Source organism: Schistocerca piceifrons, chromosome 8, assembly GCF_021461385.2.
Source record: "Schistocerca piceifrons isolate TAMUIC-IGC-003096 chromosome 8, iqSchPice1.1, whole genome shotgun sequence".
NCBI lineage: Eukaryota > Metazoa > Arthropoda > Insecta > Orthoptera > Acrididae > Schistocerca > Schistocerca piceifrons.
Window position 1 is genome coordinate 241,988,379 of NC_060145.1, and position 27,429 is coordinate 242,015,807.

At 40.3% G+C, this 27,429-nt stretch overlaps 1 protein-coding gene across 1 annotated transcript in view; it reads left to right on the forward strand.

Moving 5' to 3' along the window:
• The first annotated feature begins 7,197 nt into the window (after window positions 1-7,197).
• LOC124712240 (carboxypeptidase D-like) overlaps window positions 7,198-27,429 on the forward strand; it is a 255,060-nt gene continuing 234,828 nt past the window's right edge. Inside the window, exons 1-2 of the mRNA XM_047242533.1 lie at window positions 7,198-7,709; window positions 22,898-23,136. Coding sequence (XP_047098489.1) covers window positions 7,254-7,709; window positions 22,898-23,136 — 695 coding nt within the window. The 5' untranslated portion in view covers window positions 7,198-7,253. The remainder of the gene's footprint in view (window positions 7,710-22,897; window positions 23,137-27,429) is intronic.

A 27,429-nucleotide genomic window follows, 5' to 3' on the forward strand; every position in this document is an offset into this window, starting at 1 on the left:
TTTGCTCTGAGCCATGTACTGGACATTCTGAGTTGTTCTGCACTTTTCTGCTTGAGTATACCCAAGGCCCTATCAACTGTAACAAAGGTAGTGTCATCTGCATATGCTATGGACTTACATGGCGTCATACTGAACAAATCATTTATACAAATGAGGAAAAGCTGGGGTTCAAGCAAAGAACCTTGTGGGACACGTCATATTACACCCAGAGTGTCTGAATAGTTTTTGTTGAAATATACAGTTTGTCTTTTCTCACTCAGATAAGGTGTAATCATAGGCCAAACTTTGCCTTTAAAACCATAGGAGAAGAGCTTTTTAATACAATTCTGTGGCTGATAGAACAAGAAGTTTGACTGAGGTCTACAAGTGTGGCATTTGCACAAAGTATGAATTCGAATCCAGAGAAAGTGAAAAAAATAATATTTTCCACTGCTATCACAGTCAGTATGCCAGGTCTGAATCCATACTGAGAATCGTATGTTGTTGGCAGTTAGGCCCTTATGGATTTCGAGTTGCAAGCAATGCTCTAGGTCCTTTTCATATTTATTATATGACTTAGTTGGAAAAGAGAAACTTATGGCACAAGCATTAACAAAATATTTCTTGAGTTCATCTGGTGTGATACTAACTTTACATAGTAACTTTCACAGGTTTGCTTCTCCCATTCAATGTTTACAAATTTCATTCAATTTACTACCTACTGTGAACTGTGGAAGTAGGATATGTAAATGCTCTGAGGCTACTATTGATAATATCTTTGTAGACAAACCTAGGAAAAAAGTCATATTACAAATCAATGTTAAACTGGCTATCTGATCATGATGTGCAGCATCTTGTGTTAAATGTTGAAACTTATCAGGATAAAAAAAACATATTAAATCTGAGGATAATAAATCAGTCAAAAATTGAGAATTTTAAGAGATTGCTCGAAGACATGGACTGGATAGATATCTACAATACTTCTGACTCAAATGAAAAATACAAAGGCTTTATTAATAAAGTTACTTCCACTTTTGGAAATTGTTTTCCCATTGAGGTAACTTAAACCAAACAGAAGTCAAAATGGAAACCATGGATTACACAAGGAATAAAAAATCATTTGGGTAAAAAGGGAGACTGTGTCTACTATCTAGGAACAGCTCTGATGTTAGCATTGTAATGCATTACAAAGAATACTGCAAAATATTGAAGCAAGTAATCAAGAAATCTAAGCAGCTTTATTATGAGAAAAAGGTAATTCCTTATTCCAATTCTTGTAAAGACGCTTGACTTCAGCAACAACATAAATACTGTATGGGATATAGTGGAGACAGAGACAGGTAGGGCCAAATAGGAAGAGGAACAGTTACCTCCAATAAAAAATGAGACATTTGTAACAAGTGCATGTAGTGTTGCAAATCTCTTAAACAAGTACTTCGTTTCTTGGGGTCATCAGGTTTCCTCAACAGTGCAATAGAATATCTGAGACCAACCTTTAAAAATAATTTCAGTAAAGTGGAAATGACATTTGAGTCTCCTAAAGAAGTAGTATCCATCATAAAATCCTTAAAAGCTAATAATTCTCATGGGTATGATAACATATCAATGTAGTTAACCAAGGAGAGCTCATGTGAGTTGAGTTCTATCTTAAGTTATTTGTGTAATCAGTTTCCAAACTGGGTAAAATATGCTGAAGTCAAGCCCCTTTACAAGAATTGGAGTAAGGAATTACCATCAAATTATCGACCAATTACACTTTGGCTAGTTTTTCAAAAATATTTTAAAAGGTTGTGTTCAAGCATCTCTGTAAGCATCTGACTGCAAATAATATTTTGCCCAACTCACAGTTTGGGTTTCTTAAGGCTTTTGATACAGAGAAAGCTATTTACACTTACAGTGAGAATGTACTTAATTCATTAGATAATAAATTAGAGACCATGGCATTTCCTGCGACCTGTCAAAAGCCTTTGACTGTATGAATCACAGCATTCTCTTAAATAAATTACAATATTATTGTGTGACTGTCAATGCTGTGAAATGTCTGTGTCTTATCTAAGAGGAAACAAAGGATGTCGTTGTGAAATACCAGTGCGGTAAGGAGACAGTCTTCATCTGATCAGGAATTAATTACATGTGGTGTCCCTCAAGGTTCTATCTTGGGTCCATTGCTTTTTCTCATGCGCATTAATGACCTCTCGTCTGTTACATACATAGATGCTAAGTTTCTTTCGTTTGCAGATGATTCAAATATTGAAATAAGTAGCAAGTCAAGTACAGATTTAGAAACAGCTACTAATCAAATTTTCAGTGACATTAATGAATGGTTTAAAGCTAATTTTCACTGTCATTCAACTTTGAAGAAACCTACTGTATCCAGTTCAGAACCTGTAACAGATTTCCCTCCAGAATGTGTATAAAATATGAAGACATGTAGACCACAGAAGTTAACAGTGTTAAATTTCTGGCATTACAACTCGATAATAAATTCAGTTGGGAAGGGCATACAACAGAATCGCTGAAGTGCCTAAACAAGTCCATATTTGCAGTTAAGAATGATGTCATATGCAGGAGACATAAATATAAATAAAACTTGCATACTGTTCATGACCGAGCGAGGTGGCGCAGTGGTTAGACACTGGACTCGCATTCGGGAGGACGACGGTTCAATCCCGCGTCCGGCTGTCCTGATTTAGGTTTTCCATGATTTCCCTAAATCGCTCCAGGCAAATGCCGTGATGGTTCCTTTGAAAGGGCACGGCCGACTTCCTTCCCCATCCTTACCTAATCCGATGAGACTGATGACCTCGCTGTCTGGTCTCCTTCCCCAAACAACCCAACCCAACCCAACCCTACTGTTTATGCCCTCAGTCTATTATGTCATACAGGATGATATTCTCGAGTAACTCAACAAACCGAGCAAAAGTTTTTAGTGTGCAAAAGCGTGTAATAAGAATCATGTGTGGTGTAAATTCAAGAAAATAATGTAGAAACCTGTTCAAAGGCCTTTGTATTCTAACCACTGTTTCTCAGTATATCTCAACCTCCAACCAATAGCTCAATACATAGTATCAATACTAGGAATAAGAACACTCTACATAAAAAATTAAAATCGCTTACTTTGGTCCAAAAACGGATCCAGTATTCTAGAATACACATTTTGAATAAATTGCCAGCAAGCATTAAAAACGTGATTTCAGTTAGAGCACAGTTGAAACACGGTTTCAGTGACTTTTTGATATGTAATTCCTTCTACTCTATAGATGAATATTTTAACGAGGGGTGTCAGACCAGCTTAAGTAAAAATGTCTGTTAGGTTTCAATTTTGACAGCACTTGGTCACAACAGTCAACATTGGGTTTTTTGTGTATGAAAAATTTATTAAAACTGTATGAAAATGTATCTTTCTGACACCGTATTAATTCTGTAAATATATGTGTTCCAGTTTACTGTAATGTATTAATCTATGTTGACTGTCTCCTGACAAATGATCAGTGCAGTAGGTATTATATTCAAGTGTTTTATGTTTTTTATCTTACACTTTTGGACATGTTCCACACCCAGGAGAATGGTCTCATTTTGGGTCTATGCAAAAAAAAAACTGAATCTAATCTAAATTGATACTTACTAATGTAATTGCCACTCACTTCACACTTTGCTAACCTGATTTCTGATCTGCATTTAGTCTTTAACTTAATGTAACTAGCTTTGTCTGCATCGTCATATTTATATTTATCATAGTAAATCATGACTAGTTTTTCAATCCCTTGCAGAGTGGGTGAGAATCACTTGGATGCAAAGTCATGTTTTTGGGTTGTTATCATATTTCTTTTCAGAAACTTCGGGCGTCAGGTCTTAAAAATGCGAGTACATTGATAAAAACCACAAATGCATCCTCATTGCTATCACTTTCAAGCAGGCTATCGTTTCATCCAATCATTCCCAACTGTGGACTGTAGTTATCAATATTTTGAACATGCAGGACCCTAATATGTTTTGTTTTGAGGCAGTCATATACAGTATTATTAATTTTTAACTTTAATTATAGTTCGAAAGAAAGCGGATATTGAACAACCCTAACTCATACAGATCTTCTTCAACATCAAGACAGGTGACTGCCTTTTTGAATTTTTATTAATGCGGTATAGATCACGTGATCTTAACATATTCTGTAGATAAAGCTGTTTTGATGTCTTCAGCCTTATATCAATGTTTATAGCTCCAAAGATCAGTATTCTGTATTCGCCCAATTTTTTCAGATTGTAAGTCTATTTTCTCTTAGGTTCATGTAACTGATGCACTGTCTCTACTGGAGTAAGGTATACTGATACTACTAGGAGTTTTAATGTTTGAAACAGCGTTGTAGCTGCTGCAAGCACATAGTCTATATAGTAATTAGCAACACTGAAGACACCATACTGCAGGTCTAGGTCCCTGACAGTGTATATTGAAGCTCCACAATGTTGCTGTATTTTTCTACAGAAGCCTGTGACTAAATCAAAGCCAGGTGGTAAATATGAATAAATGACCTTCACTTAACTATTGTTCATTAATATATAATATGATATTTTTGTTATTTCCTAAAAGAATACTGAAATCATCAGCTTTATTTGTTAAATACATGATATTTATATGCACAGATAAAAGTGATTCGCTGTTACATGATGGTAGGAGTAAATTGTCCTGCAACTGTATCTGTTTGTGAACTTCTTTCATGAATTCTTCTGTTACTTACATGATATTTATATGCACAAATAAGAGTGATTGCTCTTACATGATGGTGGGACTAAATTGTTCTGCAACTGTATATCTGTTTGTGAACTTCCTTCATGAATTCTTCTATTACTTACAGCGATTACACTGTTTACCAGTGCTATGATAGATACTCCTTGATAACGATATTCTATTAAAGTTTGTTTATCTGAATTTCTAACGCTGGGCTATGCCTGAAACGCACGAAAATCTATTGATATTATTAGCAGCCAAAGGGCGCTCGGTATTCACATTATGGTCGCTAACTTCCTGAATAAATTTGTGTGTCGCATGTGAATTGATAGATGTCAATAAAACACGCAACGACATAACACAGTACCATGTCCTCCTACAAACATTGACAGCCCATAAAACTTCCAGGCAGATTAAAACTGTGTTCCAGAGCGAGACTGGAACTCGGAACCTTTGCCTTTCACAAGTGAGTGCTCTACCAGTAGAGCACTTGCCCGTGAAAGACAAAGGTCCCAAGTTCGAGTCTCAGTCCGACACACAGTTTTAATTTTCAAGTAAGTTTCATATGAGTGCACACTCCGCTGCAGAATGAAAATTTCATTCTAGTGACAGTCCACACTATTATAACAATGATGAGTCGCTGAAATGAGTACAGTGCGATTGGCGTTCGGCGAAAATCGCTCGATTTGGTTGTGGTTGCAGAGTGGTCTGAAACGTAGCCTGAAGTCTGTGTTAGATTGAAAGGTGATCGTTTGGTTGTGAATTGATTAAGTTGGCTAAATAGAGATTATGGCAGCAGATTGCCTGTAATGTAGCGAAATATTTACCTTCGCGCTGTATTTAATCGGTCGATATCAGCCGAACGCCAGTTGTTCTTTGTTCATTTTGGTTGCTCATCTAAAGCCCGGTCCACACGCAACGATCTGTCTGCGCAGACATCGGCGCAGATGTCTGTACATGCAAAAGATCGCTGCAAATGTGGTGTGTTCACACGACACAAACCCCAATCTACTACTCGCCCGCCATCTGTCGGTGTAGAAAAGAAATATCAGTGGCAAGCGACTACGCTCCCCGAAAACGTCAAAATTTAATTCAGTTATTTTGAAAAATAGAAATGGAGGAAGTTCTGTTGTGGTCTGTGTTCGCAACTTGTGTTGCAAAAAACATTCAGACCAACCGCAGGAAACAGAGAAAGCGGTCAAAATGGTGCAGACAGTGGCTGCTAAAGCGAAAACAGTTTTGTCACGTAAATTTACTGCGAGAGTTGCAGGGCGAACCTGTTTTGTTTTACATAACCTCGTGTTCCATTTCCTCGCACATTGGCACTCCAATTTCATCTTCAATTGTACTCCTGCTTGGTCTTGGCGTTTCTTGATCACTAAGAAAGCCAAGTAGATCAAAATACCATAACGTTGGCTGGTATACTTGATCTACTCCTACACCAGATCTTCTAGATTTCTGAACTTTGGATAACTCTTTTCGGTAAACAGTTCGCTGACAGACTAATTTACTTGACTTGCCTTCATGAACTCATCTTTCAGGAAAGCGTAAATAGCTTCACATGTGTTGGGTATTATTTCACTCAATGCTTGTTTCGATATTGCAGATGAAAATTCCAAATCATTGTAGCTCCTTCCTGTTGCTAGGAACCTTAATGTTACTGCCAGGCGTTCATGAGGAGAAATTTCCCTTCTCATACAAGTATTTTTCTCATAATATGAGGGGTTACATGCTTTAAGAGATAATTATAAGTTTCGACATCCATCCGCAAATAATTTCGCCAGTTCGCAACGAAATTATTTTTTTTATTACCGTTTCTCTGTTTGCCGAGGCGCCAACTGCCCGCAATTTTTCAATTAGAGCATTGTATGCTGCTGTCTTTTTGTCTCGGTCACTATATTCTTTACTTTTAATCTTCCACAAACATGGGTGGTTTCTGTATATTTCAATGAATTCACTTACAAACTCTCGAGAACACTGACGAGTATCAGCCATTTTAATGCCCTGTGCACACAAATACAAACACTAGACTGAGCAAACAGCTGTTTCGCGCCAGATTTGCGACGATCTCCTGTCCACACGCTCCAACTTGTCTGCGCAGATGTGGTTTGAACCGACAGATTTGAGAGGTTTCGCTCAAACCTCCAACTCCAACTTCCAGGTTTGCACACACCTCAGGTTGGTGCAAATCTTCTGTTCACACGCAACGATCTGTCTGCGCAAATGTCTGCGCACATCACATCGGCGCAGACAGATCGTTGCGTGTGGACGGGCCTTAACATGAGCACTGCCATTGTATGAAACAGTTTCCTGAGTAAGATTGGGAGCATCCAGAGTCAAGAAAATTTTTTCTGGCGTTGTTTCCTCCGCTACTAACTGCACCAGTCAACATCACCTTACGATGAAAGCTTTACACCAGCATGGGTTTAGAGTAATCCCCTTGGAAGAGTTTCTGTATCAGATCTTTGGTTGCGTCAGTGATGCGTGTGTGACTACTGTGTGACATGGCAGTGTGAATGTCATTGGAAGGGTGATTTGTTTTGGCTGTGGTGATGGCTTCATCGAAATTGTGTGTTGTGTATTTTGTGATATTTGTTTGTTACCAGCGTGGGTATGGGTCTTCAGCTGCGAACGTTGTACAGAATAATGATTTCCGTCCTTATCCAAAGTATGATAATTATTTGGACGTAACCAAAAAATTAAATGAAACTGTTTTACAGTACCCTGAACTCAGTAAGTTTTACAGCATAGGGAAAAGTTTACAGGGGCGAGAACTTTGGGTTGTTCAGTTGAGTTCAGATGTCAAAAGTAGGACGTTGTTGAAACCGATGTTTAAGTATGTTGCAAATATGCACGGTGATGAGACTGTTGGCAGACAGCTAATGATTTTTTTAGTTGACTATCTTTTAAAAAATTACGGACGAGATGAACGAGTGACAAGACTACTGGACACCACTGATATTCATATAATGCCGTCCATGAATCCAGATGGTTTCGAGAATTCTGTGGTAAGCACATTACACTATTTGCTGTTGACAGACTGTCCTCATCCTCTACGGTAAGTCTTCCCTGACTTGCGGTTCTGGATGACTTTCCCGAAATCTACCCCTTTTGCTAGACCTCTCCAGTCCTTTTCCTTCACCCCTCCTCCTTCCCCTTCAGCCTCTCTGCCCGAAGAAGAGAGCCACTAGCTTGGTAATCTTGCCTATCCCAACCGTCTATTATGTGTGTGTTGTGTCGCCGCATGGAGAGTACATTTTTTATCTATCCAATTAAATATTTTTTAGAAGTAACTAGTAACTCAATAATACACTAAAATGAAATGGTCTCACACTGGCAGAAATTAGTAACATAAATGGTCGTGTTGGGTCTGACAGATCCGTGCGCCTGGAAGACTGTTAAATAAAGACTAAACAAAACAAAACCTCATTCACGATGCCAACTCTTTCTCTCTGATTTTTCAGGTTGCACTCAAGTCATATCAGCAACTGTAAGAATATAAATTCAATGAATCAAAAACTAGTAGAACTCAAAGACCCAGCCCGACCATTGTAGGATTAAATCTGCTGACTTTATCGGACATGTTTTATGTATACATGATAATGAGGTGACAGAGTTTCTAGGTTGTTGCAAGTTAGCAACACAATACTGTGCCTAGTTGCAAGTTAACAACACAATAGGTCTACTGTGCCTATAGACAGTGACATCATTGACAGGGCAGAGATGCAACCCCAACTACTTACCAGCTGATTACATAAACAACACAAAAACATTAGAAAATAGAACCTAATCTACTAATGGGAGTGAATGGGTTGTAATACCTTCAAACCTATTTTAAAACTGTTGTAAGTCTCCTCCAACAACAAAGATTTTATTAGGTGCAAATTATTTACAATTAAATCACACAAAGTAATAGTTTCTGTCTCTTCTGGAAATAAACAAAATAAAAAACTTCTGGAGGTGGGTACATCACAGCCAATGCAGTACTTTGGAAGTTTGTTGAATAACTCACATTTTAGTGCAGGAGAACACAGTTTGTAAGTTTGACTGGGGAGCACCCATATGCCCTCACTTCATTCACTGTAAACACGACTCTCAGGTGAATGTTGAGTGAAGACAATACCCCTTTAGGCAGACAAGCAAGTCTGTTTGCTAGCCAGATGTCAATGGTGGTTAACTGCTGAGCACAAATGACAGTCCAGGGTCTTCGTCAACAGGTACAACACAAAGCTTGCTGCAGGTGGTGGCTGGTTGTGACAAGTGAGGCCATGGTGGCCTACAGCTGCCATTAAATCTGCCATGGGTGTTTTCCCATAAGACCTGAGGCTGGCGGATGTATCTTCCTGTGCCGTACCTAGCGACCTTGCTTGAATTACGCTTAATTATATTGACTGATCTATCACTGGATCACTCCCACTCCACACATAGGGGTGGGGGAGTTAGCCATAGGGTCATAACTGTTCTGGTCTGTGCAGGGAAGGATGAGGTTGCATGCAGACTGTTGTGGAGGCTGGAGCACATCTTTGGATGCTGTTGGTGGTTAGCACCGGACAGGTGATTGTGATTCATACTTGCTGCTAGGTGGTGATTCTGGAGAATGCTAATGTCAGACCCAGATCGGGCAGGAGGCATTGTACATATTATCCAGGTCCAGATCCATAGAGGTGATGGACAACAACTGGAGAACTGGAAATTCCAGATGCCCACCATCTAGGAAGTTATCCTGGAAACAGACTTCTCGTCTGCTGTTGTTGGTCCTTCGTGGTGGGAGAGGCATGCTACTGCCTCTGATTTGGGAGATCTGGAGGTGTGTTTGCCCTGGTTGGCACAAATGATGCTGGTTCCAGTGTCAGCAAATGATGCCTCAAGGTCTGGCTACCAGGACCTTGTTGGGCAGTGAAGAAGTCTCTGATCCAGCCTGGCGTATGTCCAGAGGTGCGCATCGAGTTAGACACACCCCCGTTAATAGGTTTGGCTCTTACTCCTCTTCTACTGATGGGGACTGTAACAGATCAAACAAAGTATGATGACGACGTCTGTGCAAGAGATTTGCTGGGCTTTGATCGTAGTTTGATGTTGCCTGGTAAGAGAATGAATAGGAAAGCGATGTAGAATCGATAGCCATGGATGTCAGTAGCTTTTCTGTCCATTTTTCAAGAAAGCCAATTTATGAAAACTGCAGTCCTGTATTTGTGACAAGATCTTGTGGAGCTCCTTCAATAGAAGAAAACAGCTACCAGTGCCTTAGTGATGTTCTCAATCATGGTCTGTTGCATTTTGATGCTGTATGGGAAAATAGAATATGTATTTGTTAAAATCGACCACATGGCCCCCCAGCAGTGCTTCCATGAAATCCATATGCATGATTATGTTCGCCACATGCACAATAACCTCATTGACCTGTGGCCAAAGTGTGTGTTTCTGGCTCAGATTCTTCTTGCTGGAAATGCCCCATTGGGACTGATGCAAGGGTCACTATACATGAGAGCACAGGAACTCTGGAGTCAACCACTCAACACTGACAGTTATCTTTATCAGTAATATGGGATCTTTGAAAATAAAAAGATATGGTGTCATGAAAAAGAATAACAAAGTTCTGCAGAAGCTGCCAAAAGCAGGGCCTGCAGCCATCGCTTTGTATGAACCGGAAAACCTGACTTGAGAGTAGGTACCTAAGTGTGGCTGCTGTGATGTCCCTGTAAGTGATGGCAAAATTTTCCTGTTGTGAATCAAAGGGAAAGCAGTTTCTTGCATATCAAATTTGCTTGCTAGGCCGATGTATGATAATGAATGGATTAGTGATATTTTGATGAGAAAGTAGCCCAACATTGTAACTTCTGAGGTATCTGTTGAAGCAACCTTTGGCTTAGGGCCAAATGTAGATGGCAGTGGCTTTTTATCTTTGACCAAATAAAATTCGTTGCCATATATGAAAATGCGGCACTTCTGGATCACAGAGTTAATTGTCAGTCTCTCTTTTTCTGCATGGGAATAATTTTCTTGAACCATGGTGAATGTCGTAGAAGTCAGTGCAAGATGTCATTCCGGCCAGAGTGACCGAGTGGTTCTAGGCGCTACAGTCTGGAACCGCGCGACCGCTACGGTCGCAGGTTCGAATCCTGCCTTGGGCATGGATGTGTGTGATGTCCTTAGGTTAGTTAGGTTTAAGTAGTTCTAAGTTCTAAGGGACTGATGACCTTAGAAGTTAAGTCCCATAGTGCTCAGAGCCATTTTTCATTCCAACCCATTTTGCTTACTTATGCAATAGAACAACCCTAATACCATATGGTGTCATGTCCATGGCCAACAAGGGTAGTAATTGAGGCTGTACAAGGTAATGGAAGGAGCAGTTTGAAGATGTTGCTTCAGCTTAAGAAATGATTGGTGACAGTCTGTGGATAATTGGAAATGGACATCTTCTCTCCACAACTGATTCAACAGATGGGCTATCAATACAAATTGGAGGATAAATCAGGCATCGTATGTAACATTGCCCATAATAACGTGCAGATTTTTTGCTGTAGGAATGTTGCAAATGGCTGACATGGTTTAAGGCCTTCTCTACTAAGGATACATCCAGTATACCTATTGGAAGGCTGGAAGAAAGAGCATTTGGCAAGCTACACCTTAACCTGTATTACAAATGTATGGGAAACACTTGCTGGAGATCAACATGTGATCCTCCATCCTGTGACCACTTTGTCATCCAGATAAATAGTGCATTGTGGAATATTGACAATAGTTTGTTCTAAAAATTTCTGAAAGATTTATGGTGTATTAGGAATATTAAAAGATAACCTGCTGTACTGATAGAGACCATGAAGAGTATTTAATACCAGAATAGCTTTGGACATCTTGTCAAAAGGAATTTGAAAACAAGCTTTTGAAAAATTTATCTTAGAGAAATATTTACCCCTGCCAATTTTGAAAACAGGTAATTAAGATCCAGAATGGATTATAAGTCCACAATTGACAAAGCAATTATCGTAATCCTCAAGTCCCCACAAAGGTGTAAGAAATTGGTTCAGCACCTGTAACTCCTATAAGAGATCCAATTCTTCTTTATAATCACCCCACAAGGCAATAAATATCTGGTATGCTGTGAAAAATATAATACTGACTACTGTTTTAACATAATATGGGCGAAAAAAATCAGAATCTATTTCCACTTAGGTTCTGCTATTACAAAGAAAGGAAGGGTCCTAGTTAATTGCTTGTACACTAATTCCAGAACTACTTGGCTGGGTATAAGATTTTCATAACAAGGTTAAGTCCACAGCTTAGTTGCTATCGATTTTAATGAGATCCCAGTCTTAGATGTATAGGCTGATTAATAATCGAGATTGAGGCCGCTAAATCAAAAAGGAATGAAAGGGCAATACCATGGACCATTCTTGACAGCATAAGATGGTGTGGGACTATCTTTCTCTGGAAATATCGGCTATATGATCCTGGTGAAAACACTTCCAATAAACATCATATAAATTGGCTATCTGTGTAGCATGTTTAAAACTTGTTTAATCTGCATTTGGATATGATTGCAAATTTTCAAATGATTCATTTTCCATAATAGTATTCTTATCATGTACCTATAAGCCATAAATACACATTTCCTGTTTTCTGTAAAACCAATAGCGAGGAAGAAAGCAAAACAGCACCTTTTTTGTGTACAATTTTGGTTTCAAATTATATACACTGATGGAAAAAAATTGCGGCACTGAGGAGGAGTTCTGCAACATAAACAAAAGTTGGTAGGTGGGTTTCTATGTCTGAAAGATGACGCCTATTCATATTTTGCACCAGTTGCATAAGAGTGGCACTAGTAGTGCCAATATGAGGCTACAGATCAGGTTTACTTTAAATACATGCCATAATGGTTGTGTGCATTAGTTACCTTTGAGATACGACATGGTGAGTTGATTTTAGTCAAGAATGCTTTTAAAGTGACAAAAAACACCATTATCAACGCTTCATTGAGTTTGAACAAGGTATTACTATACAGCTATGAGAAACTCAATGTTCCTACTGTGATATTGCAGAAAGACTTGGCAGGAATGTAGCAATTGTATGTGATAGCTGACAGTGGTGGTCAGAAGAATGTACGTTCGCAAGAAGACTGGGCTCTGGGCGGCCATGTGACGCTACCAATATGGAAAAACATTGTGTTCGGTGTGTGGCTCTGTCGCATCATACTGCATCCGCACTTGATCAGTAGTTGGCACAAGTGTGACACAACAAACTGCTACAAATCGGTTTTTTCTAGGGCAGTTCCGAGCCAGACACCCTGTAGCGTGCATTCCACTGACCCTGAACCATTTGCGACTTCATTGGGGGAGGGAGGGAGGGCTGAGATCTCTGGTGTTTTCTGATGAAAGCTGGGTCTGTGTTGGTGCCAGTGATGCCTGTGTGTTGGTTAGGAGGAGGCCAGTTGAGGCCCTGCAGTTAACCTGCCTGCATGCTAGACACACTGGACCTACACCTGGATTTATGATCTGGGGTGCGATTTTGTATGACAGCAGGAGCACTCTTGTGGTTAATCCACACATCTTAACTGCAAAATTGTATATCAGTCTAATGATTTGACCTATTGTCCTGCCATTCAAGAACAGCATTCCAAGAGGTGTTTACCAACTGGATACTGCTCATCCATATACTGCTGTTGTAACCCAACATGTTCTAGAGAATGCCGACATGTTGCCTTGGCCTGTTCAATCACCAGATCTGTCTCTAATCAAGCACATATGGAACATCATTGAATGACAACCCAATGTCATCCACAAACAGTATTAACAGTCCGCATATTGACTGCACAAGGGCAACGGAGATGGAACTCCATCCCACAAACTGACATCCGGCCTGCACATTTGCATGCTTGCCTTCATCATGCTGGTGGTTACAGCAGTTATTAATGTGCCAGCATTTCACATTTTCAATGGCTTATCTTGCACTTACAGTAACCTGTGATCTTGCGGTGCTAACTACTCAAATATTTTAAATAGACAAATGTAATCCCAAAATTTCATCACTCTACATTAATTACTTTTTATTGTTGCAATTTTTTTCATCAGAGAATGAATATAAATGTGAGAAGCAATTTGTGTAAAGGTTTACATGCTTTGCTTTCATATTTGAAACTGACTGCAAGAAAGAAAATCAAACTGATATATAGTCCATATCAATTCAGGCAGGCTAGGAAAAAATCTTACCTTCATAGTCTCATATGTTGTTGAATTTAGCATAGATTAAAATGAAAGACTAAGTAAGGAACAAGTATTTTTTTTGTTTTCTCCAAAAAAATTTCGTTAATTTCCAAGAATGTTTGCCTATCGAAGCCGCGGCCCCCAAACGATAGATATCGAACATGAGATTCTAATTCGATCATGCGACTGTGGTGGTGGGCATTATGATAAATTATTTGTGAGTTGCTAGGGAAACCCAAGTGATTTATGTTGGCAGTGAGTTGGATGTCTGGTATTGTAGACGTTTATTCGGCTGATTGCATCACATGGGAGAATCTAATTCCATGCTTATGCAATGTAGAAAATTGTTGGAATTTTTGTCGGAAATATGGACTAATAGCAGACAATGAAAGGAGGAACTGTGTAGACTGTGGTAGGCCAAAGTCTATAAAAGTTTGTAAGAAGAGTTCTGATAGTAAATACCTTTACAATTTCATTCCGGGAACTGTGGTAAACGAATGACTGCCATGAAGAATATGTTGTTGTTGTTGTGGTCTTCAGTCCTGAGACTGGTTTGGTGCAGCTCTCCATGCTATTCTATCCTGTGCAAGCTTCTTCATCTCCCAGTACCTACTGCAGCCTACATCCTTCTGAATCTGCTTAGTGTATTCATCTCTTGGTCTCCCTCTAAGATTTTTACCCTCCACGCTGCCCTCCACTACTAAATTGGTGATGTCTCAGAACATGTCCTACCAACCGATCCCTTCTTCTAGTCAAGTTGTGGCACAAGCTCCTCTTCTCCCCAATTCTATTCAATACCTCCTCATTAGTTATGTGATATACCCATCTAATCTTCAGCATTCTTCTGTAGCACCACATTTTGAAAGCTTCTATTCTCTTCTTGTCTAAACTATTTATCTTCCACGTTTCACTTCCATACAAATACTTTCAGAAACGACTTCCTGACATTTAAATCTATACTTGATGTTAACAAATTTTTCTTCTTCAGAAACGCTTTCCTTCCCATTGCCAGTCTACATTTTGTATCCTCTCTACTTCGACAATCATCAGTTATTTTGCTCCGCAAATAGCAAAACTCCTTTACTACTTTAAGTGTCTCATTTCCTAATCTAATTCCCTCAGCATCACCTGACTTAATTCGACTACATTCCATTATCCTCGTTTTGCTTTTGTTGATGTTCATCTTATACCCTCTTTTCAAGACACTGTCCATTCCGTTCAACTGCTCTTCCAAGTCCTTTGCTGTCTCTGACAGAATTACAATGTCATCAGCGAACCTCAAAGTTTTTATTTCTTCTCCATGGATTTTAATACCTACTCCGAACTTTTCTTTTGTTTCCTTTATTGCTTCCTCAATATACAGATTGAATAACATTAGGGATAGGCTACAAACCTGTCTCACTCCCTTCCCAACCACTGCTTCCCTTTTATACCCCTCGATTCTTATAACTGCCATCTGCTTTCTGTACAAATTGTAAATAGCCTTTCGCTCCCTGTATTTTACCCATGCCACCTTCAGAATTTGAAAGAGAGTATTCCAATCAACATTGTCAAAAGCTTTCTCTAAGTCTACAAATGCTAGAAACGTAGGTTTGTTTTTCCTTAATCTTTCTTCTAAGATAAGTCGTAGGGTCAGTATTGCCTCATGTGTTCCAGCATTTCTACAGAATCCAAATTGATCTTCCCCGAGGTTGGCTTCTATCAGTTTTTCCATTCGTCTGTAAAGAATTCGCGTTAGTATTTTGCAGCTGTGACTTATTAAACTGGTAGTTCAGTAATTTTCACATCTGTCAACACCTGCTTTATTTGGGATTGGAATTATTATATTCTTCTTGAAGTCTGAGGGAATTTCACCTGTCTCATACATCTTACTCACCAGATGGTAGAGTTTTGTTAGGACTGGCTCTCCCAAGGCTGCCAGTAGTTCTAATGAAATGTTGTCTACTCCCGGGGCTTTGTTTCGACTTAGGTCTTTCAGTGCTCTGTCAAACTCTTCACGCAGTATCGTATCTCCCATTTCATCTTCATCTACATCCTCTTCCATTTCCATAATATTGTCCTCAAGTACATCGCCCTTGTATAGACCCTCTATATACTCCTTCCACCTTTCTGCTTTCCCTTCTTTGCTTAGAACTGGGTTTCCATCAAAGCTCTTGATATTCATGCAAGTGGTTCTCCTTTCTCCAAAGGTCTCTTTAATTTTCCTGCAGGGAGTATCTATCTTATCCCTAGTGAGATAAGCCTCTGCATCCTTACATTTGTCCTCTAGTTATGCCTGCTTAGCCATTTTGCACTTCCTGTCGATATAATTTTTGAGATGTTTGTATTCCCTTTTGCGTGCTTCATTTACTGCATTTTTATATTTTCTCCTTTCATCAATTAAATTCAATATTTCTTCTGTTACCCAAGGGTTTCTACCAGCCCTCGTCTTTTTACCTATTTGATCCTCCGCTGCCTTCACTATTTCATCCCTCAAAGCTACCCATTCCTCTTCTACTGTATTTCTTTCCCCCATTCCTGTCAATTGTTCCCTTATGCTCTCCCTGAAACTCTGTACAACCTCTGGTTTAGTCAGTTTATCCAGGTCCCATCTCCTTAAATTCCCACCTTTTTATAGTTTCTTCAGTTTTAATCTACAGTTCATAACCAATAGATTGTGGTCAGAGTCCACATCTGCCCCTGGAAATGTCTTACAATTTAAAACCTGGTTCCTAATTCTCTGTCTTACCATTATATAATCTATCTGATACCTTTTAGTATATCCAGGGTTCTTCTATGTATACAACTTTCTTTCATGATTCTTGAACCAAGTGTTAGCTATGATTAAGTTATGCTCTGTGCAAAATTCTACCAGGCGGCTTCCTCTTTCATTTCTCTCCCCCAATCCATATTCACCTACTATGTTTCCTTCTTTCCCTTTTCCTACTGTTGAATTCTAGTCATTCATAACTATTAAATTTTCGTCTCCCTTCACTACCTGAATAATTTCTTTTACCTCATCATACATTTCATCAATTTCTTCATCATCTGCAGAGCTAGTTGGCATATAAACTTGTACTACTGTAGTAGGCATGGGCTTTGTGTCTATCTTGGCCACAATAATGCGTTCACTATGCTGTTTGTAGTAGCTTACCCATACTCCTATTTTTTTTATTCATTATTAAACCAACTCCTGCATTACCCCTATTTGATTTTGTATTTATAACCCTGTATTCAGATTTTCTAACCTACCTGCCCGATTAAGGGATCTGACATTGCTTTGAGCCGTTTGCAGTACCAGAACAGCAAGGCCATTTTGGTTAGTGTTACAAGGCCAGATCAGTCAATCATCCCAACTGTTGCCCCTGCAACTACTGAAAAAGCTGCTGCCCCTCTTCAGGAACCACACGTTTGTCTGGCCTCTCAACAGATACCCCTCCGCTGTGGTTGCACCTACGGTACGGCTATCTGTATCGTTGAGGCACACAAGCCTCCCCACCAACGACAAGGTCCATGGTTCATGGGGGGGGGGGGGGGGGGTTGAAGAATATATGGTTTGACTATTCCAAATTATCGATCCAGAGCAGCATAATTCTTGTATCTTGCTGGATTTAGGGACTACACCCTGCAAGCAAGAGCATCAGAAACTGACTTACCTACCAATACCATGTGCGATAATTTCGGTTTTTGCAGAGATGTGTGTTATGTAATAGTGACAAACACAGTGTACTGATCGGTGGGCCAAATAAAATTGTTGAAGTGGACGAATCGCACATAGCAAGAAGGAAAGACCAGAGAGGATGATCTTTAAAGAACAAAATCAAACATATTTGGGTATTCAGTGGTATAGAACGAGAGTCCCGAAAGTGCTTTGTGGTAAGAGTGTTCTCCAGAGACAAGGTAACTTTAGTCGGTTTGATAAAGCACTTTATACTGTCCGGTAGCAAAGTGATTACAGACGGCCTTCAGTCCTACAAGATACTGTAGAGTTCGTGTCTTCTGATGGCCCCAGTGGACACATGCAGATCAAGCGACTGTGAAAATCAGTGAAGTCTTCCATTAAAAGAGAAGCGCGTCCAGGAGAAAGAGACCAACTCTACTTGCTCCAGTATCTGTATTTCAATAACCCCTGTTTGCAGTTGAAGATTTTTATGCGTTGCTAGCAAAGCATGTGCTGACTCATGTCCTGTGTCATCACTTATAACTGCAACACTTGTGGTCTTATTTTGAAAATATGTCACTCCTGTAAAAATTGAAACCTGGTCATTACTCCAATGATATTGTTGTACCACTTGTGGGAGAATTACAGACCAGTTCTCAGCAAAATCACAGTGAGGCACTAAACTTATTTCTTCAGCCTGTACACACCTTTTCACTTCTGCAATGTGTTGTTGCAATTTCTTCATCTACATCTACAAACATACTCCGCAATCCACCATACGGTGCGTGGCAGAGGGTACCTCATACCACAACTAGCATCTTCTCTCTCTGTTCCACTCTCAAACAGAATGAGGGAAAATGTCTGCCTGTATGCATCTGTACGAGCCCTAATCTCTCTTATCTTATCTTTGTGGTCTTTCCGCGAAATATAAGTTGGCAGCAGTAAAATTGTACTGCAGTCAGCCTCAAATGCTGGTTCTCTAAATTTCCTCAGTAGCAATTCACAAAAAGAACGCCGCCTTTCCTCCAGAGACTCCCACCCGAGTTCCTGAAGCATTTCCGTAACACTCGCATGATGATCGAACCTACCAGTAACAAAGCCTGCTTCTGAATTGCTTCTACGTCCTCCCTCAATCCAACCGGATAGGGATACCAAACACTCGAGCAGTACTCAAGAATAGGTCGTATTAGTGTTTTATAAGTGGTCTCCTTTACAAATGAACCACATCTTCCCAAAATTCTACCAATGAACCGAATACAACTATCCGCCTTCCCCACAACTGCCATTACATGCTTGTCCCACTTCATATCACTCTGCAATGTTACGCCCAAATATTTAATGGACGTGACTGTGTCAAGCGCTACACTAATAATGGAGTATTCAAACATTACGGGATTCTTTTTCCTATTCCTCTGTATTAATTTTCATTTATCTATATTTAGAGTTAGCTGCCATTCTTCACACCAATCACAAATCCTGTCCAAGTCATCTTGTATCCTCCTACAGTCACTCAACGACGACACCTTCCCGTACACCACAGCATCATCAGCAAACAGCTGCACATTGCTATCCACCCCATCCAAAAGATCATTTGTGTTGACAGAAAACAACAGGGGACCTACCACACTTCCATGGGGCACTCCAGATGATACCCTCACCTCCTGTGAACACTCACCATCACATACAATGTACTGGGTTCTTTACTTAAGAAGTCTTCGAGCCACTCACATATTTGGGAACCAATCCCATATGCTCGTACCTTAGGAGTCTGCAGTGGGGCACCGAGTCAAACACTTTCCGGAAGTCAAGGAATATGGCATCCGTCTGATACCCTTCATCCATTGTTCGCTAGATATCATGTGAAAAAAGGGTGAGTTGTGTTTCGCAGGAGCAATGCTTTCTAAAGCCTTGCTGATGGATGGACAGCAATTTCTCTGTCTCAAGGAAATTCATTATATTCGAACTGAGAATATGTTCGAGAATCCTGCAACAAACCAATGTTAAGGATATTGGTCTGTAATTTTGAGGATCCGTCCTTCTACTCTTCTTATATACAGGCGTCACCTGCACTTTTTTCCAGTTGTTCGGGACTTTACGTTGGGCAAGAGATTTACGATAAATGCAAGCTAAGTAAGGAGCCAATGCAGTAGAGTACTCTCTGTGAAACTGAATTGGAATCCCATCAGGACCTGGCGATTTATTTATTTTCAACCCATTCAGCTGCTTCACAACCCCAGGGATGTCTATCACTATGTCCTCCATACGGGAATCTGTACGAGACTCAAATGGCGGTATGTTTGTACGATCCTCCTGCGTGAAACATTTCTCAAATGCTAAATTTAAAATTTCAGCTTTCGTTTTGCTGTCTTCCGTTGCCAGGCCAGACTGATCAGTGAGTTACTGGATGGAAGCCTTCGACTCGCTTACCGATTTTACGTGAGACCAGAATTTCCGTGGGTTTTCATCAAGATCTTTTGCTAAAGTGTGATGGTGGTAGTTGCTCTTTTTACAGCAACACGAATCTCTACTAACTTTTGCTTGTCCTCATTCTCCCGATCTTTCTTGTACCATGAGTGCAACTGTCTTTGCTCCCTGAGCATTCTCCGAATTGCACTGTTAAACCACTGTGGGTCTCTTCCGTCCGTAACCCACTTTTTCGGCACATACTTGTCCAATGCGTGATTTACAATGTGTTTAAAATTTGCCCAAAATTCTTCCACGTCCATCGTACCGGAAGTAAATGAAGTCGATTCATTTACTAAGTGGGATGCTAACAACTGCTTATCTGCTCGTTCTAATAAGAATACTCTCCCAGCCTTCTTGACCGATTTTTTAACTTTCATAACCATAGTTGTAATGACAACATCATGATCACTAATCCCTGTCTCAACAATGACACCGTCGATGAGGTCTGGTCTGTTCATGGTTACCAGACCTAAAATATTTCCATTACGCGTTGGCTGTCGATTTAGCTGCTCAAGACAGTTTTCGGATAATGTGTTCAAAAGTAATACACACGATGGCTTGTCTGTACCACCTGTAATGAATTCATAGACATCCCAGTCTATACTAGGTAGGTTGAAGTCGCCTCCGACTAATATAGCATGATTTGGGTACTTCTGCGATACAGAGTGTAGACTCCCTTTGAATGATTCTAGAACAGTCATGGTGGAACCTGATGGCTGGTAATAACACCCAACAATTAACTTTATTTCTCCTAGCTCTGTTAAACATGTACAGATAACTTCACAATCTCACTCTACTTCGACCACAGTAGACACAATATTTTTGTCAACTGCAATGAAGACACCACCTCCTACGGTGTCTAATCTGTCTTTCCGATACACGTTCCAACCCTCACTAAATATTTCAGAACTTCCTATCTCAGGGTTCAGCCAGGTCTCAGTCCCGAGACTAATTTGCGTGTCACACGCTTCCTGGAGGGCAGTAAATTCAGGAACTTTATTCCGAACACTCTGAAAATTTACTGCTAATATCTTGATAGCTGAAGTGTCTTTACACTGAGCGTGTCCTGATTTCCCTGCCTGCACGTCGACTGGTGAGTGTTCATCGTAACACCTCGCACTGCTGCCTAGCCTAAAAAACCCCCATGTGCATGCCACAAGTACTTTGCTACCCGAGTAGCTGCTTCCTTTGTGTAGTGCACCCCTGACCTATCTAGGGGCGTCGTACAATTCCCCACCTAATAGCGCAAGTCTAGAAATCTGCAGCCGAGACTGTCACAGAGTCGATGAAGCCTCTGGTTGAGACCCTCCACTTGGCTCCAAACCAAAGGACCCCGATCCACTCTGGAACGATGCTGCAAATAGAGAGCTCTGCTTGTACCCCGCATGTGAGGCCAGCAGTCTTCACCAAATCCGCCAGCCGCCTATACGAACTGAGGATCGCGTCAGAACCCAAGCGACAGGCATCATTGGTGCTGACGTGAGCAACTACTTGCAGACGACTGCACCCTGTACGCTCGATAGCCGCAGGCAAGGCCGCCTCCACATCTTGGATGAGGCCCCCCGGCAGACAAACCGAGCACATGTTGGAATTCCTTCCAGCCCTGTGCGCTATTTCCCCTAAGGGGCTCCATCACCCGCCCAACATTGGAGCTCCCAGTAACCTGCAACCCTTTGCCCCCGTGTGCGTGCTTCGGCCCTGCTGAAGGAGTGGCCTCCTGCCCACTGACAGGATGAACGGGCGAGGCCAGCCGGCTAGCCTCCACATTGACCCTCCGCCTCAAGCGACGCGAACGCGCTGCAGTCTGCCACTCACCCTGAGGTGAGGGCGGCCCCAACGCGTCGGGTACACTAGAAGGTGCCTTGGCGGCTGAGTCAGCAGGCACAGCAAGCGACCTGGGGTGTCTCAAGCGACATGCCAGACCCTCCACTGTCACTGCACCTCGAGGCAGCAGCCTGAAGGTGGCTGACCGTGGCCAACAGCATGCTCAGCTGCTCGCGAACTGCGGCCAGTTCCTCCTGCGCTCGCACACAGCACGTACACACACTATCCATCATACTGCTAATATCTGGATGTATAGAGTTGCGACAAGTAAAACAGCAATATGCGACTGCACAGTTGCGTCACCAGTGCCAGATTGAGCTGCGATATATGAACAATTACTTACGAACCAAGCAATCAAAGGACCACGACTACACCACTATACAGATATTACAATGCGATCCTACCCCTGTCTTAGTACAAAATATATATATTGCCGTTAGCGGTATTATTATTTCATGCACTTGATAGAGACTAGTATCACATCTTCAATTTATAGAAAGTGCATGTAACGTGAGTACAAGTTGAAATGCTATTGACCCCTGGAAGTTATTTACATTTGTATTGCTGTTCATGTATCTACTAAAATCTACCAAATGCAGCTATTGACCCCTGGAATTTATTTACATTCGTATTGCTGTTCATGTATCTACTAAAATGTACCAAATAACTTTGAGACTAAAATAGCTTTTTCTCTTTTGTTACCAGACAGTGCCACAGATAGCACACACTCAGTTGTTTGTATTATTACCTGAAATCAATCCACCTGGCGATGGAGATGTGTTCCTCTGAAAAACATATTGTGAAGAACAATTACTGTCACTAATTTCTGTAATTTGTATTTTCAACAGAAAATAAGTTAACTGTGTATAGATATTTGAATTTGTGATATTTCTTTGTTTAGTCTCATTGTTTCACATTACAATCAGATATGTTAATTGACTATAATATCATTTAGTTTCAACCACTGCTGTCAGGTTTACATCTTCATGACACTTGCACAGAGAAATTGTATTGTGTGGAATAATTGCTAAATTCCCTCCACTTACTAATTTTACGGTTTTTGCAGGAAGGAAGTTGTGAAACGAAGAATGATTCCAGTGGTCGAACGAATGCAAATGGAGTGGACCTGAATCGCGACTTTCCAGATCAGTTTGATCAAAATCAGAATGATCACGATTATATCACAACTGGCAGGCAAAATGAAACTTTAGCTGTAATGACATGGATTGTGTCAAATCCTTTTGTACTGTCTGGAAACCTACATGGTGGTGCTGTTGTCGCAAGTTACCCATTTGATGACTCAGGGTAAAGAATGAAATGTGCATTATATTGTTTTTATATTATTCAGTAATTATTAATTATTTGGTTGAATATTTAATGGATCATATTTCCAATACGGCATTAGGATGTGTGATGCATCGTTGCTGCATATTTACTCTACTTTAATGGATACCCACTACTACACGTGTTTGATGCTGAAGATTGTCTAAGGGAAAAACGATTCTGTTTCTATATCATTTTATCATCTAACAAAATGAATTTTCATTTTTAGTTTCAAACTTTTGATATTGAATTTTATTTGTAAGTATGCTGAACATTAAATATCATTTGTAGAATTCTCAGGTGTTTGGTTGGGTCATGTCATAACTACTCCATGGTATTTCGGCAAGCAGAGTCAATGCCATCGTCAGGTGGTCCCAGATAACTGCTGCTCCACTCCTGTCGGCATCTGTTATATGTTGGTCGTTACCCCCACTCTCACTCTGTTCCTATTGCTGTCTGTGCGGCTGCCACGGTGGATGGTGGCAATGGTGGGAGTAGTGGATCTTTGCTCCGAACTCTGTTTTCCAGTGTTTGCACTATCACCTTATTGTGCAAGAACTCTTTTCCTCTTCTAGACCAGGGTAGCAGTTATCATGGACCACCTGAAGATGAACCAGTTTGTGTTGAGTAATTATAACTTGATCTGTCATGACAGCTGAAAATTATACAAATAAGAAATATGCTTGGAAAACATCAGGTCTCTTTAATTATGAGACATGACCCTGGTCTCAAAGTGGCCTGGACTTCTTCAGGAGAACTAAATACAGTGTAAAACTAAATATGGTTTCAAAAGTAGACTACTGAGTCTGATGTGTAATAAAAAATTTGAGTCACGTCATTGAGACATAGACTTTCAGTGAGAAAATCGTTCAAAATCCGATGGTTTCCATATGAAATCTGAAGCTTGGACAGCGTGACATTCTTGGAGGATAAGAAACTTTTCTCAGAGAATCATCATTTCATCACTTTTGTGACACACACTTCACTGTTGTCAAACATTATATGGTGCAAACGGTAGGTACAGGTGAACAGATTCCATCTTCTTTGCTTTCTGAAAGACATTTGTCACCGTACTACATTCTCAAGTGATAACCTCAATGTGGTCACAGAAAGTGACTCCACAAATACAAGATGTGTCCCAAAAGTCATGATATATATTTTGTCACACTCCAACAGGCTGCAGCACATTGAGGCCTTTTTTTTTTTTTTTTTTTTTTTTTTTTTTTGAGGGGGGAGTGTCATCTTTATATTTACCTCCAAGCAATGGTGCCATGAGGATCACTGATTTAATGCAGCCCTGTATTGAAACAATGTAGGGCGGATATTTTTGAACTATGTTGGGCGATCGGGTTCTGCACAAAACTCAATAAAAAAAAGCTGGATAAACTGATGAACTGCTTGCACAAGCCTACAGGGAGTCTGCATTTTTGTATGTGCAAGTTATGAGGTGGGTGATGCAGTTTAAGGGTGGCCAAGAGGGGTCGACCATCAACAAGCCAAACTGATGAAAATGTGACTTGAGTGCGTGGGTTGTTGTATTCCAACTGTCAAATGAGTGTACAGTTGTTAGCTGTCACTCTCAACACTCCATAAACCTTTGTGCATCTCAGTGTTACCAAAGAATTTGAACATGCAGAAGGTGTGCACTAAGCTGGTCCCCAAACTGTTGATGGATGAGCAAAAAGCCAATTGAGTGTTGATTTGAGCAAACTAAGAAGCATGTGGAAATTGAACTGGATTTTTTGAACAATGTTATTACCGATGATGAAATATGGCCATTTTTGTATGACTCAAGAGATGAAGCACCAGAGTGCCAAATGGCACAATATGGGGTTACCGAAACAGGAGGAGATGAGGATGAGCAAATCCAAATTGAAGGCAATGTCAGTAGTCTTTTTTGATGCCAAGGGTGTGGTTCACAGAGAGTTCGTTCCTCAAGAGCAGACCGTTAATGCTGCCTACTACACGGGTGTTCCAGAATGGATGTGGAAAAGGATCATCCACATGCAAAAACACATTAGGTGCCGCATCATGACACTACACACAGTCACACGTATCTCTGTGTCCCTAAGTTCCTGGTGAAACATAACACTGCAGTGCTACTGCAGCCACCTTACAGTCCTTACCTTGCTCCAGCTGACTTCTTTTTGTTTGCCAGTGTCAAGAACATATTCAAAGGATGCCATTTTGACAGCACTGAGGCTATCCAAGTGGTTGTGACAACAATTTGAAAGGATATTCCCTTCTGTGACTTTGAGTTGGGGTGAAGGGGGGGGGGGGGGGGGGAGGTGCCAGGCATGGGGGAATCGGTGGAATAAACATATAGATGCTCAAGGAGATTACTTTGCACAGACAATGTTAATAAATCTTTTTTAAAATATATTTCATTACTTTTGGGACACACCTTTCATGTGACTAGCTGGGATTTTTAATTTTGGAATCTGATACATTAATGCCGTACAATTGGTACAAGAAGGGACTGCAGGGTGACTGAAATGTCATTTGCACTTGGTGTAAGAAGGCCGGATAAATAAAAGATAATGTACTCGGTCTCATTGTGGTGGAAATGAGTTGACACCCAAACAAACAAAGTTAACTTCAAATACCAACTGAAATTACACTGCTTGAAAACTCTTATTCCATACAAGAATAGCTGAATATGTGGTAATGTAGTGTGTGTGTGTGTGTGTGTGTGTGTGTGTGTGTGTGTGTGTGTAGCTTAAGATGGAAATGGTCAGCGTGTTCTCATATTATTCACTTAAAAAGTGTACAACAATTTAAAAAAATATATAGTGAGAGGTAACAATAATGACCTATAGACCATGTAAATAACTGATCGAAACTGAAAGTTCAGCACAGACAAAAAGTAATAGAGATGCTAAGCTACTTCCATGGTGTCCTTGGAAGAAATCCGCAAAACTACCATCCCATTGTCTAGGTGGAATGCGTTACAAAATTATATGTATAAGCATAAAATACTCACAGTCAAACACTTTACAATGGCTTGTGTAGTATACACATGGATGCAGAACTGCTATTGTGACACTGTTGGGATGAAGTGCAGATATGGCACTGACTGTCCATTCTGTTATGTCATTGTTCATTACCAACCAGTAGAAGTATCTTCTCACAAATTGTTTGGCCTGGACGTGGCACGGCAGCTTTTACTAGTGAGTACTAAAACCTTAGAATAGCGTATTACAGGGATAGTGACCTGATATCCTTCTTGAAGACGAGGTGTGCGTGTTGCAGCTTTTACTAATCTACATCTATACTCTGTAAACCACTGTGTAGAGTTCTTCCCATTTACCAGTTATTAGGGTTTCGCTCTGTTTTATTACCATATGGAACACGGGAAGAATGATTGACTGATTGCCTTGTGTGTCTAGTAGTTATTCTGATCTTATCCTTATGACCCCATGTGAGTGATAAGTAGGGGCTTGTAGTATATTTCTAGAGTCATCATTTAAAGCCAGTTCTTGAAACTTTGTTGATAGACACTGTTGGGATAATTTGCGGCTATCTTCAAGTGTCTTCTAGTCAGATCTTTCAGTATCTCTGTGACACTCTCCCTTGTATCAAACAAATCTGTTATGATTTGTGCTGCCCTTCCCTGTATACATTCAGTATCCCCTGTTAGTCCTATTTGGTACGAGTCTAACACACTTGAGCAGTACTCTAGAACCGGTTGTATGAGTGATTTGAAGCAATCTCCTGTGTAGACTATTTGCACTTCCCCAGTATTCTACTGATAAACTGAAGCCCACCCCTTGCTTTACCCATGACTGAGCCTTTGTCATCATTCCATTTCATATCCCTACAAAGCATTACACCCAGGTATTTGTATGAGTTAACCAATTCCAGCAGTAACTTATTGATATTATACTCGTAGCATACTAGATTTTTGTTTGTTTTTTGAAGTGCACAATTTTACATTTCTGAATATTTAAAGAAAGTTACCAATCTTTGCACTACTTTAAAATCTTATCAGGATCTGACTAAATGAATATGCTGCTTCTTTCAGACAGTACTTCATTACAGATAACTGCATCATCTGCAAAAAGCCTGATGTCACTATTAATATTGCCTGCAAGGTGATTAATTTACAATATGAACAGCAAGGGTCCCAACACACTTCTCTGGGGTAAATCCAGAATTACTTCTTTTGATAATAAGTATAGGTGTAGTACTGAGTCAATTGCTTTTAGGAATTCAAGAAATACTGCATCTACCTGATTCCCTGGATCCAGAGCATTCAGTATATCATGAGAAAAG